Source organism: Chelonoidis abingdonii, chromosome 8 (genome assembly GCF_003597395.2).
Source record: "Chelonoidis abingdonii isolate Lonesome George chromosome 8, CheloAbing_2.0, whole genome shotgun sequence".
In the NCBI taxonomy this organism is placed as follows: Eukaryota; Metazoa; Chordata; order Testudines; family Testudinidae; genus Chelonoidis; species Chelonoidis abingdonii.
The window spans coordinates 38,626,618-38,645,277 of NC_133776.1; the positions used below are offsets into that span (position 1 = coordinate 38,626,618).

Consider the following 18,660-nt stretch of genomic DNA (forward strand, 5'->3'; position numbering starts at 1 on the left):
CTGCTGTATTAATATTTATAAAATAGGCCTCATGCTTCTTTATGCTAGGTTAGTTACATGTAGGGGACGGGACATTTATTTTGTGTGTGTGTGTGCACGCACGCGCAAGGCAGGGAGGTGTGCTGGCCCACCAGCAGAAATAGCTGGGCTGTAGCCCCTCTAAAGAAAAATTTGCTGGAGACCCTCTCTAGGGGAGGGATATGAGGGCTGTCCATCCACAGCCCCCTAGCTTCTGCTCCAGCACCTGACCTCCCATTTCTGTGCTGCCTCTTGGCCATGCATTTCCTGCAGGAACTGTACTGGCCAAGGCTCCTGAAAAGTCTTTAGTTGAACTCCAGTTAAGTGCATAGTTGCAAGTCTCCATCTGTTAAAATAGAAACATCTGAAGTCAGATATTACTCACAGATCCATGGTCCTCAGTTGCTTGGCTCCAGTGCATGCACTGGAAGGGTTTTTCAAAGCTTCTAGAAGTTTTGAGAAAGTTTCCAGTTCAGGAAGAAATTTATGAATTTTATGGAGAATTCTGTGCCAATTTCTAACTACTGTAACCATCTCTTCCCCTTCCTCGTCTTCTACCTTGTCTCCCATGTGTTAGAGAAGGCGGTGTACACTCAGTGCCAAGCTGTCTACTCATTCTGATTCCACCCAGTTACCAGAATCCTCCAACCTTACAACCCCTTTTACTTTTTTTTGTCTTTTAACACTGTTAAGGAGCAGTTTAATTCCTATACAAAGAATCCTTGGTTGACAAAATTAGAGAATGTACCTCAGCCTCCCAAACCTTTCATAAATATATCTTTAAGGAGAACTTTACTCAAAACTTTCTTCTTGACCAGTACCATCAAACTTGCAAAACTCTGATGTGGGAGAGGGGTTTAATTAAATAGGTAAGCAAAGATTCATACTGTACATCTGCACTGAAGCAATTAATAAACCATCTTGGACTTGCAGCAAGGCTGTCTCAATCCTAAAAATTTGAGAGAATTTTTGTGCTACATTTTCCTGATTTTTGAATGAAAGAGGTCCTATCCCCAGGATAGCACTGTATATTTCAGGGAAAGTGGGGATTGCAGCATTCCCAGGGCAATGTTGCTTTTGGGACTGGTATCCCATATTCAGCCCTTGTTCCAACATACTTGTATTAGCTGGGAACATGTTTGCTATATAAATGACTTTCTGGACTAGGAAAAGGCCTAGAATAGACTGAGATCTTTGCCTGCTATGTATTCTTTCCCACAAGAATTGGAATCTACTTGTTCCTCAATTTCTTGCCTAGGAAATTTACAGTGGAACTTTAGATAAAAAACATTTGTTACTTGAGGGTGATAGTGACTTATCTCCACCCCTGCCACTCTTTTCTGGTTTGTTGCATGAGTGTGTGTTTTTGTTTTGTTTTGTTTGTGGAAGGTTTACAGGGGCCAAGAGACCAAAAAAAATTCTAGTAGTTCCTGAAAGTACTCCTGAAGCCAGGGCTAGTTGTCTTACCTCCCTACCCCCCAAACAAAAGGCAGCAGCAGGAATCTGTACACAAGAAAAAGAACAGGCAAGTCATCCATTCTGTTTCTTAAAATAATGACAAAATCAATATGGTAGAGAAAAACAAGACTCTGGAGATAGCAGCTGCTATTTTGTCTACTCACCATTCGTTAGTATACAAGTATGTGAGAGAGAAATTATGACCTCTGTCCTGCTTAAGGAGATGTCTTAGTTCTGCATTTACTGTAACTAGTGACCCTGACACATCATCTTTGGCAGTCCATAAGAGGGCATGTTGTGTCCAGAACTCTAAAGCAACTTGTTAGATATACAGTAGAACCTACGAGTTACGAACACCTTGGGAATGCAGATTGTTCATAACTCGGAAATGTTCATAACTCTGAACAAAACATTATGGCTGTTTTTTCAAAAGTTTACAGCTGAAAATTGACTTAGTAACATTTCAAAGCTGTATTATGTAGAAGAAAAATGCTGCTTTCTCTTTATTTTTACATTTAACATAAAACTGTACTGTATTTTCTTTTTTTATTTGTCTCTGCTGCTGCCTGATTATGTACTTCCGGTTCCAAATGAGGTTCCAAATGATTGACTGGTCAGTTCGTAGCTACGGTGTTCGTAACTTTGAGGTTCTACTATATGTGCTGATTTTCTAGTTGTGTGTTGCTGGCTTGTCAACTTACTGAATATAACAGCACATGCAGTCTCCTAGCACTTATTCTTGATGAACATATATATACATGCTCACATTTTTAATGTAGCTTTTTTCCATTTTACTTTTACTACTTGCAGATTTTCAAAAGATTTTCTAGCTGAAGTACTGAAAAATACAGTAAGAGCTGACTGTTGGCCAGTGAAATGTAATGCTGAAAGTACACCCTTCAGGTTGACCATAAGGCTGTGCCATCAGTCCAGTTCTTGTTCCCAACAGGGATGGGAGCAAGACTTCTAATTTCGTTTGTAGGCTGGTATTTTCAAAGGATCCTCAGGGAGTTAGGTGCTTAACTCTTATTGTGTTTCAGTTGGAGCTGAGCACCTAACTCCCTTAGGCTTTATTTAAATATTCTAGCCGTACATTGTTGTTGAACAGACATGTTGAAAGTGTGTGTTTGTTTTATAGCTAGAAATATTTCTAAATGTCTTGCGTTCTGTGCTGCATCTATCACCATAATGTCTGAGCACCTTACAAAGAACAGGAAAAAGATCACAATAAAGAATTCTTATACAACATATAATTGATTTCTTGATACTAGTGCAGTTTAGTATTCCTTCTGCCTCAGCACATAGTGTCCTTTAATAATTCCAGCACCCCTATAATATTCTTCCGATATCTGCTTACTCTGGAGATAGCAAGTCTTAATTCATTCTTAGGTATGTAGAACAGACTGCAAACACTCTGTACCTTTGGAGGTGGATGAGTAGAATCCTGTTCTGTATGTCTGAAAACACTTCCCTCCTTCCTATTACAAGAGAGATCCAGAAATACTTGGAATGACTTGTAGATTCCATGCGATTCTACTGACATTGGAATTTAACCTTGATAACAGTGCAGATGGCTGATACTCTGGTGCTAGACAATGCATTGTCACTGCACCAACTTACTTGGAAAGTCCTTGACTTTGGAAGAAGTTGGAAGTCAAAGTAGCTTTTTTTACTTGCCTTTCACCCTGCCAATTAAGCATATATCAGAGATAGAATATCAAGCCAGTGATGGAGTAAGGTCAATTGTGTGAAAAAAAGATATCCTATAACATCTTAAAAGACTGCAGAGGATTCAAAAAAGAGTCAGTGCTCCTTGCTGTAAAGGTTTTAAATTAGAATATTATATCATGTGTAATCTTTATTTTTATGGAGCAAACAGTTTTAGGAGCTACACCACCTGAAAATTTGTACACTTTAAAAATGGATTTACCATATAAAACCATTTCTGAGCTGGAAGGAGTCAAACATTTTTTGTTTGTGTAGTCTTCAGCCAAATCTTGAAACTAATTTGCGGTACAATATAAAGATTTGTGTTTTAGTTCTCTGATAGGCCTGTATTCCTTGTTTAATTGATTGCAGTGGTTTTGATTTAATTTGGAACATAAAGTCTTGATTTCATTTCAAAAAAGTGTCTGAGAAGACAGTTTGTTGCATGTTTAAATATAATTCCCATAAGGCTTCAGTGCTGCTTTGCCTCCTTTCTGAATTCACCGAGTAAAGTGAAGTGCCTGTGTGTCTGTTCAGTTCTTTACCATATGTGCAAACCATGGTTATTTAAGCACCTTCTGTTATACTAACACCTTAATGCCCATTGACTTGACCTTAGGGTCATAGCCTTTTTGCCCCTGTACCAACACCTGTGGAAAAATTACAGATGCTGGAAAATATGGGTGAAATTGTGATGTTCCTCTGGCCTTCACACCACTCTTTAGTGTAATCCGAGCTGTACAGTAAATGGAACAGAAAAGACGTTGTGAGCAGCCTTGCGGAATAGGCTGTTTTTAAGTGTCTAAGTTGAAGGATTTCAACATATATCTGATTCTTAGTGATTCCAGTTTCTCAAAGGATGCTATGGCCAGTTAATATTTTCTTGCTACTCCTAGTACTCCTAGTAATATTAAAATGATACATTCCTAAAGGAGGAAAGTTGAAGTTCTACCCCACTTTGAAAATGTACAATAGTGACATGTCTGTAGGTTAATGGCTCCTATAACTATTGGCATAGAAAAAATGTTTTACTTCCTTTGTAGCAGGTAACAATTCATACATCTATAAGCAAACTTTAAATGGATTAAAAATAGCGGAGTTCTGTATTGGTCCTCTAATCTGTTAGCTCTTTAGTGCTGTTTCTTTATATAAAATTCCTTTATTGATAGTTTAGCCAGTTCCATGTAATTAGTAATGTAAAGATCAAAGTTTATGGACTATACAGCCATCACAGAAAAAGAATCAATAAGCAGTCTAAACCCTTTTAGAGTAACCAATCTATCAAGGAGAAGTAACAAAAATATATGAGCTGAGAAGAGCCATCCAGTGAATCTGGACATGAAATGCCCTCATTCCTGATTCATTTCTCTTTGTTATGGTTTCGTGTCTTGAAATGGAAACTAACAGCATTTAGACAGATGGATTGAAAGGTGGTGTAATGTGAATGCAAACTTGTAATCTCTGCTTAAACCTAAAATAACTTTCTCCGATAATATTGGTCACCTCTTGTTCCTACTGAACCAGTGTACTAGAAAACTATTTTTTCTTCCCTCCGGTAGCTGAGGCCAGTATCGTAAAAAATGATGCTGTACTAGGGCTCCAGCCCATGCTAGTCTGTAGTGGAGTTTTGAAACTTAAAAATACAGGGTTTTTCATCCTTAATTAATATCAGCATAATGTTCTGCTTTGAAATCCTCAAACACAAGGTGCAATAGTATTAAAAATGCAAAGTATTTACTTGCCAGGAACATCTATCGTACTATACTGAGTGTTATTAAAATGCAAATATTTTAAGATTTTTGTGTGGAAAATAATCCTTTTTTAATGTGCCCCTCCAGCATCTTTTAGCTGATTCTCCAAGCATGTGACAAACATCAATGTATTAAACTTAACAACCTCTGTTTGAAGAAAAGTGTTGTCATTTACAACTTTCACATGGGTAAGTGGGGCACAGAGCTGAAGTGACTTGCCCAGTCTCACACAAAAAGTCAGCAGCGAAGCTAGGAATAGAAACTAAATTGCTTGACTCTTCGTCCCGTGTGCCTTGATAATGAGATTTATCAGGAAGTCTGGAAATAGTATTTGCTTCAACAAAAACTTAAAAAAAAAAAAACCTGTGTGTGTGTGAGAGAGAGAGCCCACAGCACGCACTGCTTTTGTAGTCTCTGAAACTTGTGCGATTTTTTTTTTTTTTTTTTTTTTTTTTTTTTGGTGTGTACTTCAACAGCTTTTGCAGGGCCTTTTTAATAGTTCAGTTCAGTTCATGTCAATCATTCTTGTAGGGCATGCAATAGCTTAATACTGTAGATATGCTGGGAAACGAGCCAGTTTGGATTCAACTTAAAAATTACATACTTACAAATCTTTAGTTTTGCTTCTGTCACTAATTGACAGTTGTGTAATAACATTTAATCTTCACAAGGACTGCACTACTTTCCTTCACCTGCCCCCATTTAATTAAATGAAAGGTATGGTAAAGTGTAGAAAATTTTAATGACACAGTAAATCATAGTAATAGCTTTTCATCTAATAAGGTTTGGCTGTGAAATTACAGAGGTGTAAGTAGCTATCGCGGCATAACTAGAGATGAACATTTGTTTTTGTTTTTTCATTTTTTATAATAAATATGCAACAGACCTGAATCGTAGAACCATAGACTTGAGCTTAGTTGTCCTTAATTCACAGTCTGTGCCCTATCTGTAGCGGGATGCCTACAAACCTCTTTAGAGAGGAAGGATGATCCAGTGATTATCTATAATCTAGGCCTTGAGAGAGCCAGGTTCTGTTTCCTGCTCTGCTACAGACTCCCTGTGTCATCATGACTAAATCATTTAGCCTCCCTATGCCTCAGTTCCTCATCTGTAAAATGGAGTAATCGCACTTCCCTTCCTCACATGTGTTGTGAGAATAAATATGTTAAAGAATGAGGGGTGCTCAAACGCTACTGTACTGCGATGGGGGCCACATAAGTACCTAAAGTATTGTAGGTATGTACAATAGCTAGATAGCTTGTGTGCAGTGTCCACTGCTTAATCTGCAGTTCGTAATCATCTCATTGTTAGCTTGTGCTCCCATTTGTTGGTGGTATCTGCCTATTATTCTCATGACTGCAAGGTATTTGAGGCAGGGACTGTCTTTTCATTGTGTGTGTATGTACAGTGCCTTGTAGAAAGGACCCTGACTTCTGACAGTACATGTAGGTGTTGCTACAGTTTTATGCTGTCGTGTTTATGCCTCTACTAATATAAACTCTGCCCTTTCTACTTAGTTCATCTTGTTTATTAATATGTAGAAAATGTACAGCTCCAGTGCTGAGACTATCAAATCGTACAGCATAAAGGAACAAAACAAAGCTTTTCACGGGTACTAGATGTCTATCCGCTATTAATGAGGTGGGGTACAGGTGGTCTCCACCCATAGCTTGACAGTGTTCAAATAACGATGACCTTCATTATTACGAAAATGAAATCACTAGTTCTCAAACCTTCTCCAACTGTGGGCCATTTTTTAAGATTGAGGTCTTGCATACCACTGCCTCTGCTAACCTCACAATCTAAGCCTCTTGAGTAACTTTCCTCGTGGAACCAAGAATGCTTGGTTACATGAAAAAGGAAGATTTGGACCGTTTTAAGAAGATGAGATGAAACTAAACTCACTTTAATTAGATGGATGTGGCTGCTCGCCTACTGTCCCATTTTTAAAAAATCTGCTTATGTCCTCTTTACATTTACACTTCAATACCAAATTTTCCCTTCTTTCTTCATGCCCCAGCTGCTCTAATCTTTTCAGGTTGCCGTCATATTAATTTGGCCTACTGTTTGTGTACTGTCACTCTGGTTTGGTGCTACAAATCTAATCAGGGTTGAATTTACACCCAGGGAAACACCAAAGAAAGATGTGAAGCAACTACATTGGGTGTGAAAAGTTGTCTTTATGTTTTGTTTAATTGGCTGAAAAGCCTCTGGACATTCCAAAAGAGACCTGGATTACTGCAAGTAGCAGGAAGCTTTGCAACTTGACTGGCAGATGTTTGAGTATTGTAATGTCTATACTTATGTCAAACTCTGTGGAAAGGGCAGTGGTCCACTGATCACAGCCTCAGAGCCACTACACTATAAAATTATCTGTGGCTTATAGTCACTTTGATTCTATCTGTGAAATTCAAAACTTTTAAGGTGTGTGAGAACCTAATAAAAATATGCACCATCCAATGCAAAAAAACCAAAAAACCTGCATTTAGTAGCTTTATCCTATACAGCCAGTCATAGATACATCTGTACCTCGATATGACACGACCTGATATAACACACATTCGGATATAACGCGGTAAAGCAGTGCTCGGGGGTCGGGGGGGTCTGTGCACTCAAGTGGATCAAAGCAAGTTTGATATAACGCGGTTTCACCTATAACATGGTAAGATTTTTTGGCTCCCGAGGACAGCGTTATATCGAGGTAGAGGTGTTCTCCAAAAGAAGTACAGCTAAGAGCTAGTGAGACTGTTCGTTTTTATCTTGTTTCTAGTCTGCCTCTGAAAGTTTTTGATTGAAGTATTCTTGTCCTGTGTTCTCCAAGTAGTCTGGATGTAGAGGTCTCATCTCAGAAAGGAAAGCTTTGTCAGGTAGGGGAGAGAAGAAGAGAGGTTTTTATCTCAGCCCAACACAGAACAATAAAGTGCTCTATGGAAATTTAAAAAGACAACGGTATCATCAATTCCTTACAATTATATATGTGAGCATACCACCATTGGTGGGGTGGGTGGGTGTTGTGGGGTTCTGTTTTGTTTTTTTTTTAAGACTGGAGGACAAAAGTGCAAAGAGAGAAGAAGAAACTGTGCCAAGATAGTTTCTCTCTTAAGCTGAATTGCTGTCAGTTGAATTGGCCTGTTTAGTAATATCTTTCTATGGTCCGGCACAGGAGTGGCAGTGGGACGCATCCGAGCAAGGACTTCTGGTGAAAAGTCAGTGGAAAAGGGGTTTTATTTTTTGCTTCATTGTCAAATCACCTTTTGAACTGAAAAATATTTTTCTATCCCCCTTCCTTCTGTCATAAGTTTGGCGATTACCTTGTTCCTGCTCCCATCAGGTTTTCTGCATGACTTGGTGGAAACATTCAAAAATATAAAATTCTCCTTTACATTTAAATACTCTGAAGCAGTGATTTCACTGTCTACCAGTTCCATGTGAGAGGTCTTCCTTAAAAACATCTATGACCCTGGTATTTATAGCTCTGACCTGGTTCTGAAGATGTTTTTCTTCTCTCTGCCCTTTATTCTTTGCTTCATTGCTGTTTCTTCATTGTGGAGACTTCTGGGCTTAATCCCTTGCTTTCCTAGTGTGACTATCTTTTTCTAATTGTACATCATAAGTAGTGTTTATTCCTTAGTCTCAGAAGTCTAGAACCTCCAGCCTGCCTCTCATATTAAAACATTAGCTTGTCACTATCTTCCTCCTTCAAATGGCAAACTATTTCATAGCTAGACCAGATACTGTATTTTCAACTGTTTTGTGTTCTTCCCCTTCCCAAAAGATGATTTATATAAGTAGTTAACATCAACGATAGAATCCCAATTACAAACCTCCATTCTTTGGGGATGCAGCATGGTCTAGTGGCTAGGACAATGGACTGGGATCCCAAACATTGGGGTGCAATTCTGTCCCCATTTAAGTCAATAATGAAACTCCTGTTGACTTCAACACAGCCAGAATTTCATCCTTCAATTCTATCCCAGCTCTTGCACTTATTTGCTGTGATCTTATGCAAGACGCTTCCCCTCTCTGTGCCTCTGCTTTGTGCCCCCTCCCTTTCCCTTTCCCTGCCCCCCACCTCCAATCCGGTCTGTCTTGCCAATTTAGATTTTAAGCTCTTTAGGACAGGGACTGTGTTTATGTATTTTGTGCATCATCTAATACAACGGGGCCCTCCACTAATCTCAGCTGAGACCTCAGTAGTCTACTGCAAAACGTGTAAATAATGGTCATTTTTATGTATCCAAATTAAAAATCCATAAAATAGCTGGATGTAAAAAGCAGCCGTGTAAGTACTGTTTGTTAAAATAGTTCTAATTTTACTTAGCCCTGATTATTCTGTTTTTTTTTGTTTTTCACTTTTTTTCGGCGTAACTTTTTAAGAACTGGTGTAGACCTTTTCCCACGTATGCATCTGTTGTGACAGAAATGTAGAGACATATTGCTTGCCATCTGTCTTGTGAGATTCTGATTTTAAAGTTTGGGGCTCATCAGCGTGAAGTATGCTACAAAACACAGCGTCAGGCTCCTTGTAATGCAACATACAATTAAACAGTTGTTAGCATTCAAACAAGATTTTTTTTTAAATAAATGTCTGAGGAAAATCATTCGTCTTGAAATTGCTGTAGAATTCCAGACCTAAGTAGACCCTTCCAAATCTTTCTCTTTAGAACACACACGTTTCTCCTGCACTTAACTGGCAAGTGTTGAGTTCAGGATTCTGTTCTCCTCGCACAGGTGGATGCAAAAGACATCCAAAACAGAATAATTTTCAGGAAAATCTTCCCTTCAAACTTGTTTTGTAAAGAGTAGGAAATGTGGACTCCTGTGACTGAGGAATTGACTTTACGTTCACTTAGAATCACCGAATTTTCAAGTTGAAAATGGTTTATTTTCATCCTTAACATAGCTAAAAATCTTAATCCTAATAATCTCAAAAATTCCCCTTAAAGATGAGTGATGGCTGAGGTCTTCAGTGTAATGATATAGTATTCTGCAGGCTAATTGGCTAAACCGTTTTCTAAATAGCAGGAAAAGTGACAGTCATGAAAGTCAAATCACAAGTGGTTCTATGAATTTCAAACCAGGTAATGTCAGCAGATCACAAAAGAAGATGACTTACTCTGGGGCTTGAAATAAAATAAGCCAAGTAAAATAGTAAATAAGCCAATTTAAGATAGATAGGAAAAATGTCTGTGATACACATGTAGACTGTGACTTGACTCTAGCCTTATTATTATTAAACATTTATATTTGGGTCGTGCCTAACGGCCACAAATCGGCTGGAGACCCGTTGTGCTAGGTGCTGTACAAGCATATAATAAATTACAGTCCCTGCTCCAAAGAGCTTTAGAAAATTAGACTTAATAATACTCTGTTCCCCAGTCTGTCTGACAGATTCTAAGGACTGTAATGTTTTGGGAGGGTTTCCTTCCTTTTGATGATCAAAAGGGGATGAAAGGTAGCCATTGAATTGGGGGATTAGGCTTTCCAGTGTTAAAGACTTTAGGTTCTCGAAATATTTCATTTCAAGTGTAAGTTAAATGGTTATACATCTGAAAAAAGTCTAGTCATTATGATTGTTTGCAGTTAGGAATTCTCCTGTCTTATAAATGAGCAATGACATAAATAATACCAGATTAACATTTGGATTAGACCGGATGTAAGATTTCAGTGTACTTCATTGCTAAACCACTGCTTAATCATGTACAGTATTACTGTGATCTAGATTTCAGAATGGTCCTTAAAAATAGACAAAGATGTAGCTGCTTCGTAAAGCTAGCTTATAACACAGGTAAATTCTGAGCCAGGCATGCCATTTTTCCTAATTGCTGCACCAAAGCAAATGCAGTGAGTTTAGTGTATTTGCTATGCACATGTGAATTCCTAAAGACACATACAGAAGTGGTGCGAGAATTCTCCCAAGGATTTGTATTCAATATATACTATACTCGGTATGCATTTTTCCATTGGCATATAATTTTAACACTCATTCTGTTCCACTTTCAAAGAATAAATTAAATCTTGTCATTGAAATCAGTGATCTGAATCATTCATTTCCCTTAGTCATCCTCAACAATCACACAGATAATCAGGCTCTTGTGGGAGCGGTAGGAGTATATTATTTTTACAGATAATTTTAAATTACATTGGAGGTACTGTATCTATATGTATAACACTGTTTTACTGCTCCTATTTTGTCTCGTGTCTGTTATATTTCTAAACTACCAAATGACAAAAGCTAAAATTCCAGCAGCCAGTTTATTCTAGCACTCCAACTACGACTGCCATAGGGGGAGGAAGAATGAGCAAGAATTCTAGACTAGAGTTTGGTGTAGATGGGATGGAAGCTGCTTGTGTGATCCAGTACAACTGGAAGAGAAATACTAGTATAGAGATGGCTTTGAAACCTACATAAATAACATGATTCCTTGGAACGGTTGTAACCATTAACTGTGGGCCCAAACAGTGTTATAACTATGGACTGCAACTGTGTTTGAAAACTATTTCAGGCATCGTTAAAAGCCAGAGTATGGACAGGAACTAAATAAATTTCAGCCAACATATTACAATAAAATATACCCATATTTGCCGGGAGGGTTTTAGATCAGACACATCCATAGAAATAAAATTATTACAAGTAACAGAGAGATACTGTTATATAAAAGTGTAAACTTCTATTTTATTTTAAAGATGACTTTCAAATATATTATACGGTTGTATTTGTATCTTGGGGGTCTGGTGACACATGCAAATGATTTAGCTTTTGTCCAAGTGCTTTGTGAGCAGAATATTTTTGTTTTGTTTTGCTCTTAATTGCAAGTATGTTCAGGATTCTACAGTCCCTGGGCTTATTGTCCTCCTCTCAAGGGTTTCCAAGCTGAGCCCTATTTGGGGGTATCCGGTATACCACACAGGTAGATAATTAATTGTGTCATTGACCTTCCCTCCAAAACCTTTGGTATTAATACCTGTGAAAATGAAAGAGAAAACCAGTATGGTAAATATACATTTAATTTAACACACCAAACTGTGAACCTGCTAGATCAGTGTGTAGGTGCAGGTGACTGTGTTGATACTTAAGTAATTGTAACTCAGTAATTTTTGTTGCTTTGCCTTTTCCCCCCTAAAATTTTTACATTTGATTTTACCTCTTAAAAAAAGCGGGGGGGGGGCATGTAAAGGAACACACTTAATGTTATCATATTGATTTGTTTGTGCTATTAGCCAGGTTTTACAGTTGTCATTTGGGGCATCCTGTGTAATGAGACATCTTGTCAAGAGAGAGGCAAGTTTTTCGAAACCAGGAGTTTAAAGTTGATGGATCCCCCCCAGAAGCTACCATTGGCCTCAATAACTAACTGTATTCACTAGCTGTGACAGAGGGGTTGGTGACAATGGGTTGACTTTAATGGGAGCTCTTGAAGTCTCAATACTTGCGAAAAGTCAGGAGGAATTTGGGAGCTTCATTTTAGGCTCCTATTTTTGGACACCTTGAATTGTGTCATGGCAAGATGTAGCCATGCAGAATAGTGTATTTTGAAGTCTAATTAATATTTATGCAGTTTATATCGCATACAGCTATACTAATTTGTGGCAATAGATTGTGTATTGTTGTATAGATCATGTATTGTCTTAATCCGATGATCAGAAATACAGTATTTGTAAAGCTATGATTTTTAGAATAAACCGAAATAGAGATGAGTATAGAAATGTATATTTCTCCCTGAAATGGGGAAGATTATTTCCACGGATTTTGTTATAGTTAAGTCTAAGTTTATGGGGACTGAGACTGCACAGAATGTTCAAGGAATGCCAGTTTCTTTTCAGATGTTGACTTGTCAGGTACTGAATCCATGACTTCTTTGTATATTTGCAAGAAAAAAAGCAAATCTATAAAGTAAAGAGCATGATTTAAAGAAAATCTGCAAATATAGAGAGCAGATGAGACACTTCAAAAGAGGAATCTAGGATAAGCAAGTAAATGGGGAAATAATGTAACCAATGGGAATGGAATTAAGATGAAAGACTTTAGATGCCACATGCTCAATAACACAGCTCTGCTGCTTTTAGAATTCAGGGTCCACTCAGTTACCCGCTTAAGCTTCGACTTCCGAAGTTCCCTCAAATTATAGGAATGAATTGGTATGTTCTAAAGCTTATCCTAACTCTAGGCCTATAATATTACCTTAATCTTTTTTAAAGGAGGGAGGGGCCAAGAATGGGCAGTGAAAAGAAACTGTGCAAGGTGTTTGACAACGAAGAGCATAGAGAGCTCACCAAGCCTTTTGAAGGTCAATTAGCCAGAAAATGTGCTAAAGACTAGGTTCTTCATTGGATTACTGGCCAAAGAATTACCCCCAAAGCAATCAAAGTGGCCCTACTGTCTGAACACAGAAAGACAATTATAGATTTTGAGGAGATGCTACAAAAGCTTTTAATTAAAGGAATTATTTCCACCTCACTGAGTGCTGGAAATTAAATTCTTGTTTGCACCTATAAGATATGGCTTTTGTCTGTTGCTTGCTTGTAGTACGCCTAAGACATTACTGGCTTTAGAGTCTCTTTGTCAGATTGCATTGTATTGCATTTCATCCCACCCCCTTTCATAGCTGCTGGTTATAATGTTGACATATTAAAAGATGATTTTCCCCCACTACCACCCTTGTTTGGCTTCTTCTGACATGTTGGGAGTAGATCAGCAATGACAATTAGATCTCTAACTGGATTTCAAGGTGAATTTTAGACACTTGAACTGGTATTTGCAAGTGAAGCTTTTTGAATTTCTCCTACTTAGACGTTTTTGTGTATGGAGTATGAGGGGATTAGTTAAATCAGGAGACACTGTTTTTTTTTATCTAATGTTAGTCATAAAAGTGAATGGAGTAGTAAATTACAATCTTTAACTAAATGTGGGCTCTTAATAAGCTTTTGGCACAAGCCAGGATCTCCTTTAGGAGACTTACAACATAATTGCTTCAGTAATTGTTGTTGTGAAATCTCACCTAGCAGCAAAGGGTTAAGGCCTGGTCCGTATGCTAGCTGATCATTACGGGTAATTTAGAGGTGAGGTTTAGTGACTGCTTAACTAGTAAAACCTCTCCACTAAAGAAACTTGGACTTAACAACTTTTCACAGCCATGAAACTCTTGAGGTGACTGTGTAGAGAACCTTGCCACAGATATTACTGTTGATTCTATATGTCCACACAAAGACCACAAATTGCCTGCTGCTCGCTTTGCTGGGAGAATGCCATTTGGACCCTTTTCTGTACAGAGTGAAATATATATTAACATTCTGTTGGTATTTCTCACAGGTTGGCTAGTGAGTGCAGAATAATTGATTTTTACTTTCAGATTCTTGCCCTTGTAAACTTTGTCTATGACACTGCAGGGGGACTTTTCAAAATAAGTTTCCATTGATGTTTTAAAAAAGAAGAAAATTTGGGACCCCATGTCTGTTGGCTCTTTGAGTTTCATAAAAGATGAACCTGAGGTTCAGGGCTGAATTTGACTTGATATTGCCATTTTAAATGGCTCTTCCTAGCACATTATAATGACCTGAGCCTATTCCTGCCAGAATTTTAATAGAACTTTAGAGAAACCAAAGAGAAAACTGCCATTAGGGAATCTATCTCTGGCCTTATGCAGGGCCCAGAGCACGTTGGCCCAGGGCTCTGCACTGACTCAGTTCCCACCAGTGTCAATAAAACTGAGACCCTCCCTGCCACAGAGGATGTCTGCTGAATGACCCCCTCAGCACAGCATCTGCAGAAGTGCGTGGGAGGGGGATGAGCTTCTCCCCTACTGTGTCTTCCCCTGATTCTCACCGTACAAGGAATGCTCCATTGGATTTTCTTGTAGAAGGTGGTGTTTTTTTTTTGTTTTGTTTTTGTTTTTTTTTTTAACACAGTGAAGAGAAGTGTAGGGAGCAGTAGAGTTTGGGATTGACTACTCTCTGTGGTACTCTCTTCTGGTGACTCACCAAAGTTCTGAGTGGAGATCTATTCAAATATTAATGTAGCTGAAAGCTGAACCTCCCTCTGGGTAGCAGCAGAACAGTGTGGGCGATCAATGGAGTTGAGAGGCCTTGCCTACTCCTTATACCCTCCCCTCTCTTGAGGGGACTGTACACAAGGAACTCTGCTAGAGCTACTAGCTACTGTTCTTCTTGTCCCATTGGGTAAATCACTCTGGTCCAGAGTTATATGCTTTGATTCCAGGAGGTCCCAGTACACTAGGACGTGAGTCACAGGTCTCATTTTTAGTAATTTAAGATGAGATCAAATAAACCCTAGACCCTTGCAGGTTCCTTCTGGTGTAATAAAATAACTCCTATCTACTGGTGCAGTTTTGGGCTTTGTTTGTGACTGACAGGAAAAGAGAGGGAAGAGTTGTTTCTCCCAGTATTTTCCCTCCCTTCTCTACAAAACATATTTTTCCTGAATCTAAAAAAACATTTTTGGAATCTTAAATCTTACTAACTTGGAAATACTGTCCAGTAATGTTTACCCACAGCAGTCACAGGGAAGAACTGTTGTTGATGTGTGAATCCTGCACTTCATTATTAGAGAAGATAAAAGGAAATACTTATCAACTGTTTCAGAAGTTTGTTAGCAGAGTAGAACTTTCTGCATCTGTGGCATTTAAGGCTTGTGTACACAGGAAAGTTTTACCAGTTATATTGGTATAATTGTATAGATATTGTAAACCAGTGTAGTTATACCTACACAACTCCCCATGTTTATACTATTTCCAAGTGACTCTTTTCAATGTAGCTTAAAACCCTTCCAAAGTAACATGAGCTAATCCAACGTAAAAGCCACTTCTGTAATGTGGGGGATAGACCTGTGTAACTGTATTGGTTTAAATTCACTATTTAGCTTATATTGGTATAACTTCCCTATGTAGACAAGACCTTAATGTCGGTGTATAAGTTCCCAGACAGTAAGGGCTCCCAGTGAGAAATCCTCATGTTTCTTCCTTTGCTGATTTCTTCTATTACTGTTACAACTAATTTTTTTTTAAAAAAAAAACTACCAAATAACATTTAAAAACTCGATGCTTGATTTGAGATATATAGAGGAAGATCTCAGGCTTCCTTTGAGTCAGTCATTGCTGTGGTTTTACAGTATACATGAAACTGCTTAAAAGCTCTTCTCCAGATAAGGAATGTAGGTCATGTTACTAGTAATGTGGCATGTAATCAAGCGTGACGTTCCTGCTCACCCCTTAGATGACAGCAAGCTTTATTTTCCTAAACATAATAAGGTGGGAAACATTCAGGTTTTTGGATAATACTTCAAGTATGCTAAATTTCTTGTTAACTTCAGTGTCTCTCTGCTGACTTTACTCATCTGCACTGATTTCTATTATAGGAAAAATGCTTGTCAAAACAACTTTCGAGTGGGGGGGAAATGTCCACATGTTAGGGCTTAACGTTTTATTTTTACTCAAAGCGTTTCCTTGTTTTGTCAATCATTGCACATCTATTAATGCTAGAAAGTGAGAGAGCCCATTCTTAGCAGAGAAACCGGTTAAATAATAAAAGTTTTGTTCTCACTGTTAAATGTCTATTAACTTTTTTAGCCTGAAGAAATATTGATTTTTCTCTCACTTTCTTTTCAGACTCGGCTTTCTTCCCTGGCCGTTGTGCTGAGATCTTTGCCAAAGGTCAAAGTATCGGAAAGCTTGGAGTCTTTCACCCTGATGTTATCACCAAATTTGAGCTCACCATGCCATGCTCTGCTCTAGAGATCAATATTGAGCCCTTCTTGTGAAGACAAAACTATTATATCACCTCCAAATATCCACTTCACATGCAACCATGCCCTTTAGTCTCTCTCTGCAGAGAACATCCACCTATACTTCAATGTTCTAATAAACTAGAAAAACACGGTCTGGCTCCATGCGTAAATATGTTCCTTACATTACAATTAGGCTGGCATTTGCGATGTAAGAACGTGGTAACTAGGGCTAGAATGTGCCATCAATGTGTTTACTCCCCAAACACACAAAAAAAGTTGGGTAAAATCCCAATGTGTTACAAGAGAAATGTAATGGCAAAGCACGTGATTAGTTTTCAAAATCAGAAATGTTCCACAGACAGAGCTTCATACTGTAACTGATTATGGCTGCATAACAGGAATCTCATTCTTTTCTTATTGCATGAAATAAGATAATTGATTAGCACAAATGTTGAACGAATGTGAGCAGAACTAAGGAATTGAGCTTTTATTCTGTACGGTTGTCATTTGCTCATCGGTGGTTGGGGGAGGGACATAAACTTTTTCATGAAAACCAGAGCTATTTTGTAAGCAAGACTTATACAATATCTCCTGCAATGCAGTAAGCAAAACCTTTGATCTCTTATCATTCTAAAGTCAAAGAAAAATCAAAGTTGGAATTATTTCATGGTAGATATAAGCCTTATCACTTTGAAGCGCCACACTAACCAAATTGGAGAGAGAGATTTAAAAAAACAAAAAGCAGACTGACCTTTTTGCTTAGAGTCCAAAAATATTGATCAAAGGTTTTATGGGATGGAGGCGCTGATGTATGTCTGCAGAACTTGATACATTTCATGCTGCACTTGCATAGCCGTAGCAATGGATTTCAACTCCTGCCGCAGCATTTGAGAGTGGGCATTGATATAGTTGTTTTGCATCTCCTTACCCAACCTTGTGTGTTTGCTGTAATGACTGACCATTTGTGTTACCTTTCTTGTCTCGCCAAACCTCAAGGCCTCTCAGTGTGGTTGTCATTTGCTCTGATCGCCTGTTGGAACCTCTCAGTATGACAGAGGTATTGCTGTTGATGTAGGTCAGTTTTCACAAGGGGGCACAACAGGTTTCTCCTTCATGGCCTCCACTAGCTTGGAAAATGAGCCCGCCCCAAGCTGCAGCGTTTCTCCAGATATCCATTCCCACGGAGAACAGCTGAGTCCGTAGACTTCTTGTGTTGCTTTTAAGCAAGCTCTTTACTCATGTTATAATCTTGACAGTTGTTCACACTGCATTATAGCCAGTTCTAAAGTTGCCAGTTATGACTGTTACATATCTTGCACCAATGCAATGTACCCTTATATCTACTGGGGGAGCCTGCCAGATATAGTCCTGTAGGGGAAGGACAGTATAAATGTAAACAGCAGAATGGTAGTGGACAAGAGTGTTACAAATGCCAACTAAATAACAAGGGAGATGTGTAGAAAATGGTGATGGTAAGGTCAACTGTCTTCCAAGATGTATTACTTCAAAGCACCTATGAATGGAACCATTAGGTCTTTTCAATGGTAAATCTTTCATTATTCTTAACAGGTGGGGGACTGTTTTAATAAATTATGAAAAAATGCATTACAGCTACCCATCTGGAAATCCTATTGTCAGTGAGTTACAGTTACCATCAGATGGAAGTGTAGATTTTACTTCTCTGCATGACAAACATGAAATGAGAAGATATTACATACGTAAGGCAACTGACTCTACCGCGCATAGAGTGAGAGAACTGCAGCTTGCAGTTTAAAGTCCCTCAGGGATTATCAAGCCTTGTCAGCTGAAAGGTATATTCTCTGTGATGCCTACACAACTATAACCAGGCAAGCTTTCAGTGTGGGAAACAAGCTTGAACACAGATGGTAAGTATTAAAAAAAAAAAACAAAAAAACCCTTTTTATTAGTGGGTCATAGGTGGGGATTAGAACCACAGTAAGGCAGATTTGCATTTCAGCGTAGCAC

The 18,660-nt window shown here is 38.4% G+C and overlaps 1 protein-coding gene across 1 annotated transcript in view; it reads left to right on the forward strand.

Moving 5' to 3' along the window:
• Positions 1 to 16,825, forward strand: part of FARSB (phenylalanyl-tRNA synthetase subunit beta) — a 48,054-nt gene extending 31,229 nt beyond the window's left edge. Inside the window, exon 17 of the mRNA XM_032803591.2 lies at positions 16,556 to 16,825. Within this exon, the coding sequence (XP_032659482.1) occupies positions 16,556 to 16,707 (152 nt within the window). The 3' untranslated portion in view covers positions 16,708 to 16,825. The remainder of the gene's footprint in view (positions 1 to 16,555) is intronic.
• Positions 16,826 to 18,660: the final 1,835 nt, after the last annotated feature.